Here is a 19573-nt window from a genome sequence, read left to right on the forward strand (position 1 = left end):
TGCGGACGAGGCAGTGGCAATGGCAAAGTGAAAGGAGATGCAGGGTGCTGTTCAGGTGGGGCGGAAAGGGGTCGGGTTTCATCAGGGTGCTAGATGGTACAGCAAGCAAGGTAGGAATGGTAGGAGGGAGTTGGCGGTGGAGGCGGTTAAGGAGAAGGAGGAGGAGTATCGTTTTGCCAAGGCTGTACAGCAGGGAGTGCAGGGAGCATGGACTCGATGGGAAGGGGTGGAGCAGAGGAAGGTGTCATGGAATGACCTTTGGTCAATGTCCTCTGGAGCTGTGCGTTTCATGATCAGTTCCACCCTTGATGTTTTGCCGTCTCCAGTAAATCTTCAGAGATGGGGCATTGTGGATGATGGTTGATGCAGGGTTTGCAACAAACAAAGCGAAGTGCTCACTAGAGCACATTTAGTCAGCATGTGGAGGTTTATTACAGGCCTATACATGGAGGCACAACGAGGTGTTGAAGGAGATGGCGGAGGTAGCGAGGGTGACAGTAATGGAGGCAAGGAAGAAGAATGGGACTCCTAGGGTGAGGGGAATCCGGTTTGTGAAGGAGGGGGTGAGATGCAGTGTGAGAAGGAAGGGTCAGAGGGATGATGGTGGGAGGATCTTAGCAGCTGGGGACGATTGGGAGGTGCGGGTGGATGAGGGGAACCGTACAGTGCCAGAGGAGGTGATGGTAACTGCCCTTAGGCCGGACATGGTGCTGGTGGCTAGGTTTGTGCACAGGTTGGCAATGATGAAGCTGACTGTGCCATGGAAAACAAGGATGGATGAGGCAAGGGAAAGTAAGTTGGATAGGTATGCTGAGTTGAGAGAGGAGTGTGAGAAAAGGGGGTGGAGAGCAGAGGTGCATGCTGTGGAAGTGGTGTGCAGGGGATTTGCTGGACGATCGGTAAGGAGGTGGGTCAGAGGGATGGGAGTAGGTGGTAGGGACGGGGAAAGGTGGATCAGGAGGATTTGTGAGGCAGCGGAGACAGGATCTGCATGGATAGTTGGGAAGGCTTGGGGGGATGTGTTAATAGGGGGATGTAGAGGGAGTGTTGATGGTCTGGAGTGAAGAGAGGTGATTGATGCAAAGTGTTTTTTTTTATGGTCTTGTCTTGTGTTGCTTTGTTTGTTTGTTTTGGTTTGTTTATTGAGATGCCATGGGGTGCTGTCAAGGGAATCCTAACGCATCACCGGCCAGCCAGGGGAAGGTGTACAGCACTTAAATGGCCGAAACATTGGTGATCCCTGATGTGCTGCTGACGACCCATTGGCATTGGCGGAGTTAACATCTTTCCGTTTATTATCTATATATATGACATACTTGAGAACCCCAAAGGCAGTGACAATTGTAGTTTGTAATAATGACATACGATCAACTCAACTGGAGCTAACTTCCTACTGAAATCGAAGTACAGTGTATAGTTATCAGTACTTATGACAATGTTAGTAGCGAGAGACCTGGGACGTGCGTATTCCAAGATACATGTACTTTGTATTATGCATTCGGACTCATTATCCTAGACCCTTGTGCTGATCTAGTCATAATTTAACCTAAAGTTGTGTCCGCAATATTGGTTAATGGCTACTCGATTTGAAGGGAACAATTTTGTAGACCAAGTCTCATCCTTTTCCATACATCTAATCAAATGTAAGACCATTAAGTTTATTGTGGCAGAGCTGTCTTTTTGGTGTCATGGAAATACTACAGTAGCACTTAAACTGTAGCTTGAACATCATAGCATGGTGTGGAACTATCTTTAGAGAAGCTTACCTGACTCTTTGGAGCCTCTGTGACGAGTATCTCGTAGAAGTCGCGGTGAAATTTGGAGTCTTGCAGTGTTAGACTGAGCAGCACGCAGCTGGAACTCAACCCCTTAGCCAATTCCCGTGACATAGTTCTTCCGCAGATCACGCCGTCTAAGGACAACGATTGCTATTGGAACGAAAATTGATTATTCGGTTGTGGCAGGAAAAGGGCTATTTTCATTGAGCAGTTGGCAAAGTCCAGCATTTGTATTTCAATCTGCAAAAGATCGCCAAACCGGAACGGGGGGTTCGGAAGCATCATAACTGTTCGCGGCCGTCGGTGTAAGTTTGGCGGGAGTGAAAAAAAAAAAAACTTTCAAAATAATTATTTCTCACAAAATCCCGAGTCAAGACTTCCTCGTAAATTGTTCTCGAAATGTATTGAAACGCTTCGTCATAATTATGCACTAGACCTATACTCACGACTTTGGAAATCTTCGCTCGCAAAGTCTTCGTGAAAACCTCTAACAGATCCCGACAGTTCGGAGCATGTCTTGCGTTTATTCTACGAAAGCAGTCAAGTTCGTCCGATCATTTCTCGACATAATATGCGAACTGTATATAAGTATTTTTTAAGCATTTTCAGGGAAGTTTAGTGCACGTTTAGGGGCAATTTGCGTCTGGCCTCTATAGAAAGTATTAAGTGACCTCATTCTGACTTCGTTTCATTGCATGTCATTTCATTTCATTTCATTCGATTTGATTTCAGTTATTAGGATTCCATGACATTACAATCGTACCATACATCGCGACATCAAACAATAGTTACAAAGGTTACAAAAACTGGTATACAGAATAAAATTTACATAATGATTAAGGGTAAATGATACACTTAAGTCAGTCTGTAGTCCGCCACATCTATATTTGAACACCAAGATAATGGACTGGGGGAGCCTACAGAAAAGCAGATGTTTCTGGGGGAAGGTCCTCAGAGAACACACACACACACATACACACACACACAGACACACATACAACAGAACAGCAACAACAAGAAGAAGCGTGTGTACACAAACCACTAAACAACAGAGAGAAAAGGAAAGGATCAAATTTGGCTTCAACTCAAGACAATGCTTCAAATAACTAAAAAAAAAAATCACAAAAAATAACTAGACTTGGAATTTGTCAACACTGACAAATTAGGTGATCTAATATATATATTTGGAAATAAATGTTATGACCTGTGACCCTAATTTACCTAGAAAAGACAGTGTCTGATGAAGTAGTTGTTATTATATGAAAATATGTACTTGACATGGACTAAACAGGTTCAAAATGTGCGGGTGAAAGGGCGTGTTTTTCTTGAACTATTGCAAAGAAAGTCACCGAAAGAAAGACATATCTCCCGACATTGAAGCTAAGCGTCAATTTCAACCAGGCCTTTGGACGTAATCCCGACTTCCAATAAGAATATGAATCACATGAACGATAGCCAAAAGTTACATTTACAACATTAAAATCTGGGAGAAATTCATGGAACGATAAATTAGCTAGTGCTAGATAAAGACAGTCATGTCATTTTTCATTTCCAGAAAATAAAATGTACTCCTATAGAGATAATAAGTCATTTGCACAGCCAAAATGGCGTCCGACCAAAGCGTCGTTATTTTACAAAATGATCCCTCCATCGAGGTCCATGTGTGTGCAAAATATGACGGTGATGCCATATACACTAATGAGATTACAGAATGAAGTATATTTGACTTTTGACCCCACTTTACACAGCCGAGATGGCATCTGAGCAAAAAGTTGTTACATTGTGAAATGATTCTTACAAAATGTTCCTTTCGTGTGCAAAATGTGGGAAAGATAGGACGTGTATTTACCATAAGGATTAAACACTTTTGACCTTTGACCCTAATTTACCTACCCAAGATGATGTCGGAGGAAGTACTTGTTATTTTGTGACATGATGTTCGTGACATGAACTAAACATGTACAAAATATGGGGTTGATAGCCAGTGCTGTTGTTGAGCTATTGCACAGAAAGTGGAAGAAAGAAAGAAAAATAAAGAAAAAAAAATAAGGTATTGTGTAGAAATTTGAGGGAGAAGCATAAAGAAACCAGAAAAAAAAAATAATATTAGGAAGGGAGATTAGACTAGTCAAAGAAAAAGAAGATAGAAAGTATTTTTAAAGAAAAGCAAACAAAAAAAAAAAAAAAAAAGATTTGGCAGGGGTGAGCCTCGAACCCGGGACCTCTAGATTACAAGTCCGATTCGCTATGCACTGACCTATTTCATCCCCCATGGGCTCTGTGTATTAAGCAAAATGACGCCATATCGAAGCCAAGTGCCAATTTCAACCAAGTTTTTCCGACGTGATCCTGACGTCGTATGAAAAAACAGAGGATACATTAACGATAGCCCAAACTCTCAGCTACAACATATTAAAATCTTGGAGAAATTCACCGAAGGATAAGTGAGCTAGTGCTCGAAAAAGATAGTCATGTCAATTTTACTTTCCAGAAAAAATGCACTCCCATAGAGATAACACGTAAACTGGTCAAATTTGACAAGGTTACTTTTAATTTATTTTCACGAGGTGATGCCGTCATGCAATCAAATTTTTGTAGGACATTTATGAAAGAGCATTTAATAAGCTACAACATACTGAAATCTGGGTGGAAATCGGCACAGGATAAATGAGATACTTGAAATTTGATGACGTCATTTTGAAAATTTACTTTTTTATTTCATTAAGAAATTTGATATCTTTTAATCATTTTTCCGACATCGCCAACCCATGAAATGACACGTACAACTCATCAGCTTTCAGAATATGTAAAGAAAATGGGGGGTCACCGTCCATCCTGAAGAGTAAAATCGGATTTACAATAGGCGGGGTTTTTTTTGTGGCATAGTTGCACTGTATATCGCCATTGACGCGCGCGTGGAATTTCAACTTTGACGGGCCCGTATCACGTCATATTGAGTCGGATTGGCTTGAAACTTGGTAGAATTATTCCTTGACATTTCAGACATTCGATCCGTGTGAAAAAAGGGAAATTTCTATTGCATATGAGCTGTGCGTAGGTATATGCGCGCGCGCGTACGCGTCCGTCCATTTCTTTTCAATTTTTTGAAAAATTCTCCAAATGATCTGGAAACGTGTGCAAAAAAAAAAAAATTGAGCTCTATCAGGATACTCAGATCACCTAAAAATGCCCATGATTACTTGAACATCTGCGATGTTCGCATCTAAAGTCGCGCGCGCTCTTCGTTGGTGTGACTGGCCCCGGGACTGGCCGTAGTTCAGAAGTGGTACACACATTTGCATTGTAGGACTTAAGTATGATAGTATACGTCATGAGAAACTACTCACAAACTGCTCAAGAATGCTTAACGGTTATATTGTTGGGAAGCATTCAAAGAAATCGGAATGTTGGACTTATTCATCTTTTTGACATTCGCGCCCTTCGCAAAACATTCGCTTATTAAGTGAAAACAATACCTGCTATACAAGAAGAACACAAATGCAAACATTAGTGTTCCAGTAATCACGGTCAATTATTTCCAGCTGTTGATAGTTGTCTTGAGTAAAGGCCATTTTTTCTCTTCCCTTTCTTAATTCTTTGTCTCTTTCACATCTCTTTATTGTTTGTTAATTTGTACACGCACGCTTGTCCTGGTAAACATGGTGCGCTGAATGTGTAGGGTATGGGATAAGTGGGATAGTGGGACAAGTGGGACACTTGAAAAAAAAATATGTGTATTTATATTTAGAGTAAGGCATTAGTGGAGTAAAAATATTGTACGAACAAGCAAGTATAAACAAGATGAATGCCTTCATTGTGAAAAAAATTGAATCATCAGAGCTAAAATCGTCAAAAATCCTTAACACCACATAGCCTCATCCCATAGCTATTTTATGGATAACAGTGAATAAGGTGTGGTAGTGGTTAGTGTCCTAATTGGGTTTGTTTTGGGGGTTTGTTTGTTGTTGTTTTTTTTTTTTTTTGCTTCTTAATAAAAAAAAAAGGTATTGTAGTGACGTGATTCAGCGGCGTAAATACGTACCAAGGAGTCGGGGGGGGGGGGGATGATCGGCGATAGTCATCATCACATACAAGCCCATAACCGGACCGGCGAAACAGTTTGGTGGGGGGGGGGGGGGAGGGGAGATCTTGGTGGGGGCTGTCCCACACCCTTTTGTTTTTTCAGAAGATACAGGCATCGAATGTTTACACCCCCAACTTTCTTTCACGAAGATGTAAGGTGGGAGGAAAGTGGGAGGAAAAAATATGAAAACTTTTTGTTCTTGTTTTTGTTTTGTTTTTGCTTGTCGGCTGACTTTGGATATCCATTTCTTTGTATGTTGTAATGTAGTAGATTATTTCCTTATACCTATTGCGTTTCTCAATTTTCTGGTTTTAAGTTCATGAAAGCAATCTTCCCCATGGGCATCATTCCGTTTTAATATGATGGGGGTGAGGCAAAACATGGAAAATAATATTATGTGCTAGAGAGAGGAGCGACCGAGAGGGGGAAGGGAATGGGAGGGGCAGTTGCGTGGATCCGTTTCCACGATGGGGGGGGGGGGGGGGGGGGGACTTGGAGATGGAATATCTGTGCGAGGGAGCGTAGCGACCGAGCGGGGGCAGGGTTAGTCTGGGCTCCGTCCCCTTTTCCTTGGTGCGATAAACCAAGAGAGGGCGCAAATTTTCTGATTTGCGATAATCGAGAGACTGCGCGCCCAACTTCTCGGCTATCGCAGTTCTCGGCGTATCGCAATCCTCGGGTGTCACGCCCTCATACGGCTTGACGCGTACACGATCACCGCTACGAGTAAAAAGAGTCCAGAAGCTAGACTAGGGCAGGGTGTGGGATGGGGGTATCCCCCCTCCCACACGAGGAAGATTTTTTTTAAACCTGAAATTCATCGATCTGGTACACACTTTTAGTGAAAGTTTGGATTTGTTTTCCTGTCATTAAAAAAAAAATAAGAGAAAGGAATATTCACAGATAATTTAATGACTAAATCGTGGTAACTCGGTTCTTGTTTCCCATGGGCAACATCACTGTGTAGGCCTAGTACAATATTAATGATAAATGAAAGTTGCCAGGAAAAGTTGGGGGCGGGGGCGTGGGAGGGGTCGCCCCTTTCCACATTTTAAGATTGACATAGAACGATCTGATACGCAGTTTTGTGGAATATTCGGAAAACTTTCATCCCCAAAGTGTGCAGAGTCGAAATCAATGGATGGGAACCGAGCGGGGGAAAGCAAATTAAAAGAGTATGAGGGAACTTTTTAAATCTATAATAATTGAAGTGGCAGATTTGATGCAACACTTAAATGAAACATCTTTAAAACTGTCAATGTATATGTGTTCTAATGGTGTAAAGGAAAATGACCGAAGGAGGGAGGGTGTGGGGGTTGGTATCCTCCTCCCATGCGAGAGAGATTTTGCATTTCAGAATTGAAATTAAACAATTTGTTGCACACTTTGCGTGAAATATTTGGACAATATTATTGTCTATCAATTTTTTTTTCACAATTCTGGAATTATGGGGGGGGGACAAAATGATATGCTTGCCCCTCCAATATCATCGGGGGGGGGGGGGCACAACCCCCTGTCCCCCACCCCTCCTTCCCGATCGACGCACCTAGGGAAGGGGGTCACCCCTTCCGACATGAGTGCGAATTTGCAATTTCAGACCTGTACTTCAGACATCTAGGTTCACACATTTTTGTGAAATATTCCAGTTACGCTCCTGTCAAAAAAGTAAGAAACATTCGTATTCAGGAAAATGTGCTGTGAAAGGGTTTGGGGGACTCCTCCCACCCCACACAGGGAAGATTTTGCATTTTCAGGCCTGAAATAAATTCAGAAATAGGATGCACACCGTTGGTGAGATATTCGAGTTTTGTTTCTATGAAAAGAGTAAGAATAGTAAAATACAAACTAGAATTAGGAGAATGTGGGAGAAGGGAGTGACTGTGGCCACTCCCACACGAGGGAGATTTTGCTTTTTCAGATCTGATATTCAGAGATGTGGTACACACTTTTGGTGAAATCATTTGATTTTTCCCTATCAAAAAAAAAAATAAGAAAAATAAACATTTACAGATAAGTGAATGACTGAATCGCGGTATCTCAGTTCTTAATCCGCGTGTGCGACATCACTGCGTAGGCCTATAATATACCAAGTGTATGGACATTGAGGGGGTGGGGACTGTGTGGGAGAGGGTAGTACCCTCCCACACGACGGAGTTTTTGAATTTTGAAATTTGAAGATACACGTAGTACGATCTGATGCACACTTTCGTGGAATATTCAGGAAATTGTCGATCCCAAAGGGTGCCGAGTTTAATTCTATGGATGGGAACCGCGTGGGGAAAGGGTTAATTTAAAAAGGATGAGGGAATTTATTAGAATTGAAGTGACAGAATTGATGAAATATTCTGCACTTGCCCAACTCTCCAAAGTGTATAGGGGACGAAATGGCCGGAGGGTGTGGGAAGGGGTATCCCCCTCCTAAGCGAGGAAGATTTTGCATTTTCAGAATGGAAATTCAAGCATCTGGTGCATAATATGGGTGAAATATTTGGACAGTTTTCTATCAAAAAGCAAGAAAATTTTCCTCATTTCGGGAACAAATTGGGGACAAAATGTTTGCCCTCTAGTCCTCCAGGATCGACACCCGTGCATACGAGGAAGCTTTTGCATTTTTAGGATTATGATGAAAATATCTCGTAAACACATTTATGATGGATTTAGAAAATTTCCAATCCCAGAAGTGCACAAAATCTAAGGAGAGAACCAAGCGGTGGGAATTAAGGTTAATTGAAAGTATGTACATATCCCTTCCCACCCTCCCGACGGAACTTTTGCACTTTTTTTTATCCGAATTGACAGACCTGGTGCACACAATGAAACATTTGGAAATCTGTCAATCTAAAAGTGAATCATGGTAAGAACCGAACGGGTAGAATATGAAAGGGGGCAGGCCGATCCCCTCTCACGCGAGGGACATAATGCATTTTCAGAATTGAATTTAAGCTATATCTCGGGAATTACGAAGGGCGGCAAAATGATACATTAGCCCCCAATACATGGGAGGAACTATCCCTTGCCCCCCCCCCCCCCCCCCATCGACGCCTCTGCATATGAGGGAAATTGTGTCAGTAAAATATCTGCTGCACACTCTTTGATAGAATATTAGGAAACACGTCAATCTCAAAAGTGTATGTAAAGTCTAATGAGAGGGACCACGCGGGGAGCTTTTGCATATTTATGATTGCAAATAACGATCTGGTGCATACTTCTTGTGGTATTTGGACAATTTTTCATGAAAAAAAAATATCGAGATTTATCCTCATCTCAGGAATTTTTTGGGGGAGGGGGACAAATGATTTGTTTGCCCCCAACATTTTCATGGGAGCGGGCCGAATGCCCCCCCCCCCCCCTTGGATCGACGCTGATCATCCTTGTGTACGCCGATAGATGTATCCTAACTGAGTCATCAGAGTCATCGTTTGATCAATGATTCCGGAAATGGGTGAGTGGTTTCAATTATGGCGGTATCGTTTTTTTATTTGTTTGTTTTCGTACGTAATTTGCAGATGGTCCCCAGTTGTGCGCGTCATGGCATTATACACGTAGGCCTTCACTATTTGACGTTTCCGAAATGTGGACCATGCCTTATGTCGATATTACTATATTCACGAGCGAGCAAAGCGAGTGAGCGCTTGAGAAAATTATGTAGGCCCTATACATATCCCAAAAGATAGATTACTGTTAAAGGGGACCTCCGGATGATTTTCAGACTTTTACATTTGAACAACTATAAATCACTTAAATTGAGTACAGAGTTTCAGAATTTATAGTGATTGGGATGAGGAATGAGAATGTTTTCAAAATTTATAACAAATTGCAATGAACAAGGATCTTGACATGGAAGCCTCACGACAAGAATGCATGAGTTGGGGCTCACGGAAGCAGAACAAAAGAAGAAGGCATGCATATGATTCTTCACAGGTGAACTTGTTGAGCACAGTGGCGTAACTACGGGGGGCATGGGGGGCACGTGCCCCCCCCCCCCCCAAATCCGCTGGTTAAAAAAAAAAAAGAAAAAAGAAAGAAAAAAAAACTACCAAAATGGTAATTCAAGGGTTAGTAACCTGCTTTTGAAATCGACATGAAAGGATGATCAAGAAAAAAGATATTTTTCTAAGATTTCTTTTAACCATATAATAATTAAAGAGGTATTATAGTGAAACATTGTTCAAAAAGCCCGGAGACGACAAAAGATTGTGATTCAGCGTGATTCCCGGTTGGCATTTTGAATATAAGCAGGATGTGCGCAGTGTACTCAGAACATCGGAATGGCAAAAAGAGTCGCTGCAATGTTACGCAATGTGATGTTGGATAGGTTGTGCACATTGTTTTGCTATCAAAGCTTGATCATTGATTTTGCAGTGTTGCTTTACATACTAGTCTATATTAAAATGCCTTGCATTGCCAATAACAAGACTTGACCTTGGCTATTTCCTAACTTTTCCATCTTCATGAAACACACACACTCACAAACACAAACAAATTAGGGGATGCTCTATATAAAGTGCAGATTTTGGACATTTTAACCGTTGTATGTCATTCTCCTGATGTTACTGCCAATAATTGCCAGCAGTTGCGCCCGGTACCCCCCCCCCTGAATTTCCAAAGCGAAAAATATAGCTACAAACGGCAGTTTTGGGACTGCAAAATGTCAAAATTTTCAAGCTCGCTCACTTCGCTCGCTCGCATTTAATCGTTATGCCATTCTCCTGATGTTACTGCCAGCAATTGCCAGCAGTTGCGCCCGGTGCGCCCCCTCTCCTTAAAGGACAAGTTCACCTTCATATACATAAGGATTGAAAGAATGCAGCAATATTAGTAGAACACATCAGTGAAAGTTTGAGGAAAATCGGACAATCCGTTCAAAAGTTATGAATTTTTGAAGTTTTTGTGCAGTCACCGCTGGATGAGAAGACTACTGCAGTGTATGATGTCACATGCGTACAACAATATAAGGAAAATATAAAGAGAATTTCACAAAATTTCATCTTTTGAAAAAAGTACACATTCCCTTGACTCGTTACTGACATATGTTATGGGTAATATTATTCCCATTGCCTTTAGAAAGAGGCAAGTCAAGTGCTCTTTTATTATGCGAAAAAAAGTGAAAATATGTTGAATTTTCTTTACATTTTCTTTATACTGTTGTACTCATATGACATCACGAGCCTTAGTAGTCTCCTCATCAAGCGGTTCCAACACAAAAGTTTTGAAAATTCATAGCGTTTGCATCGATTGTCCAATTTTCCTCAAACTTTCACTGATGTGTTCTACTAATATTGCTGCATTCTCTTAATCCTTATGTTAATGAAGGTGAACTTGTCCTTTAATTTCCAAAGCGAAAAAATATAGCTACAAACGGCAGTTTGGGGACTGTAAAATGTCAAAATATTCAAGCTCGCTCGCTTCGCTCGCTTGCATTTAATCGTTATGCAATTCTCCTGATGTTGCTGTCAGTAATTGCCAGCAGTTGCGCCCGGTGCGCCCCTTCCCCATAATTTCCAAAGCGAAAATATATAGCTACAAACGGCAGTTTTGGGACTGTAAAATGTCAAAATTTTCAAGCTCGCTCACTTCGCTCGCTCGCATTTAATCGTTATGCCATTCTCCTGATGTTACTGCCAGCAATTGCCAGCAGTTGCGCCCGGTGTGCCCCCTCTCCTTAAAGGACAAGTTCACCTTCATATACATAAGGATTGAAAGAATGCAGCAATATTAGTAGAACACATCAGTGAAAGTTTGAGGAAAATCGGACAATCCGTTCAAAAGTTATGAATTTTTGAAGTTTTTGTGCAGTCACCGCTGGATGAGAAGACTACTGCAGTGTAAATGATGTCACATGCGTACAACAATATAAGGAAAATATAAAGAGAATTTCACAAAATTTCATCTTTTGAAAAAAGTACACATTCCCTTGACTCGTTACTGACATATGTTATGGGTAATATTATTCCCATTGCCTTTAGATAGAGGCAAGTCAAGTGCTCTTTTATTATGCGAAAAAAAGTGAAAATATGTTGAATTTTCTTTACATTTTCTTTATACTGTTGTACTCATATGACATCACGAGCCTTAGTAGTCTCCTCATCAAGCGGTTCCAACACAAAAGTTTTGAAAATTCATAGCTTTTGCATCGATTGTCCAATTTTCCTCAAACTTTCACTGATGTGCTCTACTAATATTGCTGCATTCTCTTAAGCCTTATGTTAATGAAGGTGAACTTGTCCTTTAATTTCCAAAGCGAAAAAATATAGCTACAAACGGCAGTTTGGGGACTGTAAAATGTCAAAATATTCAAGCTCGCTCGCTTCGCTCGCTTGCATTTAATCGTTATGCAATTCTCCTGATGTTGCTGTCAGTAATTGCCAGCAGTTGCGCCCGGTGCGCCCCTTCCCCATAATTTCCAAAGCGAAAATATATAGCTACAAACGGCAGTTTTGGGACTGTAAAATGTCAAAATTTTCAAGCTCGCTCACTTCGCTCGCTCGCATTTAATCGTTATGCCATTCTCCTAATGTTACTGCCAGCAACTGCCAGCAGTTGTGCCCGGTGCAACGCCCTTAATTTCCTAAGCATATATATATATATATATATATATAATTATTATTATTATTATCATTATTATTATTATTATTATTATTATTATTATTATTATTATTATAGCTACAAACGGCAGTTTGGGGACTGTAAAATGTCAAAATTTTCAAGCTCGCTCGCTTCGCTCGCTCGCATTTAATTGTACCGTTATGCAATTCTGATGTTGCTGCCATGAGGTGCCCCCCCCCCAATGTCTTGACCCACGGTACGCCACTGGTTGAGCAAGTGGTAATGGAATTGCATGCTACATTTCTGAAATATATGAGGCACTACATTTCTGAAATATATGAGGCTCTGATGTCATCAACTGTTCAGTGTAATTTGTTTAAGATTTTCAATTTATTGGTTTCCCTGCTCAAGGACCACAACAAATTCCACGAATCTATACATGGAGCTGTTGATTTATGTACTACATGGTGTAAAATTATGAAAATCGTCCGGAATGTCCCTTTAAGCTCTGTTTAGCTTTCTGAAGGCGGGCGTAAGAACGTCATGCAATATGCTGAAAATGATAAATCACATTTCTGCATGCTTCTTCCACTTTCCCGAAATTTTAAGGGCGGGGTGGGATGATTGTACAAATTATGAAAAGTTGCCAACTTTTTTTTCTGCTAACCTGTCTGGTTATATATGGCATTTAATGATTAAAAAACGTTGGTATTGTACTGCTGAAATACATATGACTAAAATATATAAATCAAATATATTTTTAAAGAATACCTGTACATGATTTCCTAATTGAGCTTGACTTTCATCTGGTGAATCAATCTGATTTGTCCCCTGATTCCATATTAATCTGGCCTGTGGAATAATCGTTTGTGCCCAGCCTTGTCGAATGCCCTACTGGTCTCTCCCTCTTTATTACAAACCAAACAAAAAAAAAAAAAAAAAAAAAAAAAAAAAAAACCCCATAAACTAGAGCACTCGGCTGGGGGACCAGTTCGAGCACATTGTATCCCCGAACATGTCCCCAATATCCCATTTGCATGACTTTGTATATAGGCCTATTGTATAATATGCATGACAACTGTTGATACAATGCAATCCGGAGACGAGAAATGAGGCTGGTATAGCACATACAAGAAATAATATATGACATAGCATCCTATAAAAGTGGGAACAAAGAGGGTGCTGTAAATACAAAGTTATGTTTCCTATAAAAAAAAAAAAAAAATCCCATGAACCTCCACAGCAAGTTTGAATAAAGTCCCACAATGAATGTGGCTGACAGAGCATAAACAAGACATGTGACATGGCATCAAAGTCAGAACACTGAGGGAGGGCATCGTCACCACAAACAGTTATGTCCTACAATGACCGCCCATGCACCTCCTAAACAAGTCTGAATAAAGTCTGTGAATAACAATCAAGTTTACTGCATAAATAAGCATTTTCGCAAATTTTGACCTGATGGGGATAACCTTTATCCTTGTAAAAGGTGGAACAGTGGGGGCAGTATTACCAATAGGTATAGGCCTGGTGTCTAGATTTGACTATAATACACAGTGGCGGATCCAGATGGGGGCGCACCGGGCGCACACCCCATTTAATTTTTGTTAAAACAAAAGAAATAAAAAGAAAAAATGGACGGGGGCGTGCGCCTCCTTTAATTTTATAAGTCGCACCCCTTTTACGGAATTCCTGAATCCGCCCCTGCTTACATATCAAACTAGAAAATATTCATGTCGATATGGCGACTGGTTTGCCTCCGCTATAATGCATGGTTCTCCTAATAGTTCTATACTACAATGTCTTGACCATGTGTGATGACAGTTTCACATAATTGGAAAACTATCAAATGACAGGTTTGTCACGAATGAGTTGAATGTTCACTTTCCTTGAATTAGGTTTTATTGGATGAATAGCCATAACTGTCTAAGAGTGCAGGGATTTGGGGATTTGAGGATTCTTACTTGACTTTTGACCCTTCTATAAGTTTATGTATTGAATAATTTTCAAGGTATGAAGACAAAGTATAACTTTAGTATTAATAAGGAAAATTTAACATTTTAACCGATCCTTTCACCCTTGACCTTTGACCCTATGATCACAAAATTCCCAAGAGAATCACTGTCAGGTAAAACATGCATAAACATCTACTAAGTTCCAAGATGATACCTTGAGTCACTTTTGAGAAGGAAAAAGTGAAATTGAGCACTTTGACCTTTTGACCTTTGATCTTTTGGAGAGAAATTCCCAGAAAATCTCTATTGGTTAATACATGTATATATTAAGCTTTAAGAAAAATCCTGCAAAGATTGCATAAATATGAGGGAAGAAGTGAAATTCTGAGGAGTTGACCTTGACCTTTGACCCTGACCATTGACCCATGACCCCCAAATTCCTTGGATAATCACTGCCAGTCAGTACATGCATATGTACGAAGTTCCATGAAGATGTGTCAATGGTGTCAATTTCTGAAAAGTGTGACCACACTCTTTCACAGGACTGGTATGCCAAACATTCGCCAAAGTGTCGAGATCTGTCACTATTAGTACTACAATAAATCATGCGCATATGACGGAGTCTTAAAAAACAAATTAAGAACAAATTAAATGCAAATCACGATCCGGACTGCTGGGAACGTACGGGAGAGCTTTCTTTTTTTTCTCTCTTTTTTTTTTTATTTAATTACCGCCGAATTAAAAACAACGCCAGCGAACAATGTTGACGACGCTTCCCCGACGCGCTCGCGCGGGTATGGGGATCTTTGTTGGAGCTGATGTTATCTCCAAAACAGGAAATCAAATTTGAACCATAAAAAACAACTCCTGGTACCATTAACAACTTCAATAAGAGCTTGTGTCTCGCAAGCACTTAAATCGGCATCATCTTTTGAAAAGGGTTTGTCACAAAGTTAGATGAAGATACTCCATCACACTAGCCCCACTGTTGGCTATACTTACCACTTGGTCATGATGAATCATGAATAACGTTCCTGATATTGTATGGTATGAATCATAACATTGTGATATGCTGTATTTCTTCCATTGTTTTCCCATTCTTCTGGTGGCCTCCACCGTAAGACATTCAAACGCAACATCAATGCAGTAATATTTGTCACCACATTCTACTAATCCATCGATGATGTCAAGGCCAAGTTCTTTCCGTAAATACGAGGAGAAGTAGAGTAGGTAACGAAATTCCTCACGGTTATGAAGAAGTCTTTCTTTAAGTCGTAAGTACTTGGAACGATCCTCATCAAATAAAGTCTTAACGTAGATCCCCGCAATGTATTCCTGGAACAATTTGTGGGGGAACGACACCATTGACTCAACGAAGGATGAAATGCCAATTTCGCGCCGACGCTCCCTGCTGATGATATCTGTCTCTAATGTCAAAACCCCGACTTCGCAGCATATTTCCATGGACTTCTCACATTTGTTGAATTTTTCTACAGGAAATGATAGTCTCTTGTTCAATAAACCTTCAAGCGCCATCTCACCGATGTCTTGAATTGCCTTACCAGCATTCCTAAAAAGTTCAGCTGTCTTCGGATGCTTCAGATGTTCACACATTTTTGATGTATAGTGCTCTTTTAGAAAATCTATCATGTTTTCAAAAATCTGTGAGAAAGTTTGCAATTTCAGCATTTCTTTTCGTTTTTCTTCACTTGTAGTAGCATTCCACATAAGACAAAGCATCGCACAGTAGATTGGAAACAAGGACATGTTCGACCGGATGACATCATTGTTTTCCATGAAAAAAATCAAATTTTCTGCAACAGCATCCTTCCCTATAATTCCAAAGTATCTCTTGATGTAATTTTGAAAATTATCCTTGTCAAATCCTTCGACGCTAATGAAAGTGTAGGTTTCAGCAAGTGCTCTTTCCATCGTTATTACATCTTTTTTCCATGGTCTTGTGGTGACAATTACCTTGCATAACCTGTACTGCTCTAACTTTAGAATGCGCATGACCTCACTGCTGCACTTCTCGTCAAACTCGTCGAAACCATCAAACACGAGGAGAACTTTACCTTGCTCTCTTGAGATATAGTCATCTATCTGGTTTGCCGTTGCTTCATTTGAATCAGAGAGATACCTTTTCACAATACCACCAATGGTTGACGTGTCATGGACTTCCCGAAGAGGAATTAAAATCACCAGGTTTATATCGTGAAGAATCTTTTCGTTGCACCAGTCCAAGGCGATCTTAGCGCAAAGTGTTGTTTTCCCGGCACCTCCCTCTCCTTGAATTAGGATGCGTTTTGAAAGACTTTTATCTTCACCACCGGTCAAAAGATCCTCGTACGTAATTGTTTTTTTATGTTTGCCACTTTGCTCTGTAAGACTGAAATTGGTATAAATTTCATCAAACTTTACACTATTCATGAAATCGAGAGGGTCCACATTGATCTTGCTTCTTGACAAACGGTAATGCTCCTTCAGTTCTTTTTTGATTTGCTTTACCTGTTCCTCCGTAAGCAAAGATACGCGAGTCGATGATCCTAGGAAGAGAGGCAAAAAGAAAAGAGACAGATAGTCACTGTGTGAATTATGTATGCATATATCAGGGCTCAACGCTAACTTTTTAAACTGGTGGTCCGTTAGAACCACTAAAATCTTTAAATCTGAAATATTGGGGGTCTGGAAAAGATATTTAGTGGCCCGAAATAAAATCATAAGTAGCAATCTATTTAAATCTCATGGTCCAATCGCAATTTCAGATACAGCAAAAATCCAAACAATAAAGAAACAGAGTTTCACGAAAAAACAAAAAAACAAAAAACGAGTTCACAGTCTATTTGTTTGTTAGCATTAGAGATCAAATGTGCTTTTGAGGTAACGTCTTAGTTGTTATTTTTTTCTGCCAATTCGAGTAACTGAAATTAAACAGAGCATATACCATCATCCTCATTAAAAACACATGAACGAAAAATGTTTTAGAGACTATTCTTGGATCTTAAAAGCGTCAAAATCTCTCCAGTCACATTGTATAAGCACAATGCATCAAAGCATCAGACTAAACAGAGATTTTGAGCATCAAGATTCGCTATGCGTATTATAGCTATAGAAACTATAAGTGCCCGACCCTCTCGCTTTTTAGCAAAGATGAGATAGGCCTACAGCGTTTTCTAAAACAAATTTCAAATATTCTTCTTCAACGTCAAATCGTTCTGTTTTATGTGATGGTAGTCTAGACATGATATTCTGTGCAACAAAACAACATTAACGACAACAACAACAACAGTAGAAACAGCACATTACATCAATCATTATCGCATGTACCTCCAGTATATACGCATATTGATAAGAAGTACATAATTATAACTGTATATTAATATGACTGATGTAATGTGTATTTAATTCACCACTGCCGACAAACCTGTGCAAATCAGAAACGGGTCCACCGCATTCGAGAGAATGTTTATAAAGCTACAGTTGATACACCTAATGAAAACTGTATGACAGTGGCATGATTAGTGGCACAGTTTGGACAAAGGAATAAGAATCCAGTTAACATCCCCCCCCCCCCTCCTGACAATAAACGAAAATATATCACATTACCTGGTAGTTTGGAGTGATCTGTTATTATGTCAGTCAAGCCGTCCAATTTGCATTCTCGAAGTTTCTCCTTAAGAACACTGGCGATATCGGTACCAGGAGGTTGTTTATATCTCCATTTGCAGAGCATCTCCATCAGAGCTTCAAGAGTGTCCGATTGATGCTTCAATTTGGCATCGTTTAATTCCGCATACGTGAACCCAAGAGAGTTTCCCAAATCGCGGTATGCTGAGGGATCTATTTTTCTACGCAAGTCTAGAAACATCGTCTCATAGTATAATGTGCTGCATGAAAGAAGGTGAAAGGTTGTAAAGCGTATGAATACAAAGAGATGTACAGCTGTACAAATGTTTTGGTAAACGTATACATCAAAAGAGCATAATTTCATTCAAGGAGATCTCTTCTATCCAGAAATAAAATTAACAAAGAAATGCTTGAGACGGACGGATATAGGTACACATGTAATCAAACGAGGAAGACAGCAGGACACACTAAGATCACATGTCTCAAAATACATAAATACTGGAAGCCGTATAATCCTATAGCTACACACTACCTGTCAGAGGAAGCATCCTTCGGACCTGGGTTGGATTCGATGTCGCCCGCCCTCATTAGGCGTATGCGTGCCATGTAGCTTCCACATAGTAGCGCAACCATTGTGGCAGTTTGGTATGACCGATACGCAGTTTACACCCAGGAAATGAATAAGGGCTATTGAAGAAGACACGAGAAGAGAGGGAAAGAGGAGGAGAGGCTTTTTCATGTGATCATAAATCTATAAGATATAATAACATACTGAAAAACGAGGAAAGTTCGCGTGCATGTTTGAGTGATGTTAATGTGACTTAAAAAAGACATGGCGAGGGAACATGCAAGTTATGCTGAGTCGAGGGGAAGGTGCATTCCAATGTCTTTTGTTAAACATTTCAGTACTTTAGCAATGGTTGACAGATGAGATCATCTGAGGAATATTGGTTTGGTGGGATTTTTTGTTTTTTGTTTTTTGTTTTTTGTGGGCGTTCCCAAGTAATCTGAAGAAAAATAGAAGAAAAAAAAAATCATTAAAAATGTGTGGAATTTTTCTGGATATTCGTTTCACCGCAAAAGTGATGTTGAGGGTATCATAAATAATAATAATAAAGGACATTTATATTGCGCAGCTACTATAATGATATGATCTACTGCGCATTACAAAATGACATGCCTACAAGAAATTCAAACAGAAAATACATGACTTCAAAAGATGACTTTTGAACATGGCCTTAAACTCATTAATTGTAACTGCTTGTCTTACAAACAAAGGGAGATTATTCCATAATTTTGGTGCAGCGTACAAAAAATGCCCTGTCACCAAGAGTAACTTTTGATTTCCCCGTTGGATATTTCAATAATGTTTGATCCCGTGAACTTCGAAGATAATAAAATGTTTGAGATTATGTTTTTAATTCTACAAGTTCTTGTATATACGCTGGTACTGTACCATGAATAGCTCTATATACAATTAGAGTTTTAAATATGATTCTCTGCTTTACAGGCAACCAATGTAATGCACGTAGTAATGGACTACAATGAGAAAAACGAGGAGAGTTACAAACTGATCTAGCACA

At 40.1% G+C, this 19573-nt stretch overlaps 2 protein-coding genes across 2 annotated transcripts; one reads left to right on the top strand and one right to left on the bottom strand.

Annotated features, from left to right (window-relative positions):
• The first annotated feature begins 473 nt into the window (after window positions 1-473).
• Window positions 474-1064, top strand: LOC140244905 (uncharacterized). The gene has a single exon (XM_072324514.1). It carries the CDS (start codon window positions 474-476, stop codon window positions 1062-1064), a length of 591 nt encoding a protein of 196 aa, XP_072180615.1.
• A 13404-nt stretch (window positions 1065-14468) lies between these two features.
• On the bottom strand, window positions 14469-18578 carry LOC140244906 (NLR family CARD domain-containing protein 4-like). Its single transcript, XM_072324515.1, has 4 exons — window positions 18523-18578; window positions 17970-18250; window positions 15524-16909; window positions 14469-14500 (listed from the first exon to the last, which is right to left on the bottom strand). The coding sequence occupies exons 1-4, from the start codon at window positions 18576-18578 to the stop codon at window positions 14469-14471; spliced, it is 1755 nt and encodes a 584-aa protein (XP_072180616.1).
• Window positions 18579-19573: the final 995 nt, after the last annotated feature.

This window comes from Diadema setosum, chromosome 21 (genome assembly GCF_964275005.1).
Source record: "Diadema setosum chromosome 21, eeDiaSeto1, whole genome shotgun sequence".
Taxonomy (NCBI): Eukaryota; Metazoa; Echinodermata; class Echinoidea; order Diadematoida; family Diadematidae; genus Diadema; species Diadema setosum.

What these genes read in the sequence shown, in the direction of transcription:
- LOC140244905 (XM_072324514.1), top strand. Translation starts at nt 474, where the DNA reads ATGGCGGAGGTAGCGAGGGTGACAGTAATGGAGGCAAGGAAGAAGAAT.
- LOC140244906 (XM_072324515.1), bottom strand. Translation starts at nt 18,578, where the DNA reads ATGAGGGCGGGCGACATCGAATCCAACCCAGGTCCGAAGGATGCTTCC. An exon ending in AAGGATGCTTCCTCTGACAG is followed by an intron (nt 18,251 to 18,522) that starts GTAGTGTGTAGC and finishes TCTTTCATGCAG; the next exon opens with CACATTATACTATGAGACGA. An exon ending in CGATGGATTAGTAGAATGTG is followed by an intron (nt 14,501 to 15,523) that starts GTGACAAATATT and finishes TTGTGATCATAG; the next exon opens with GGTCAAAGGTCAAGGGTGAA.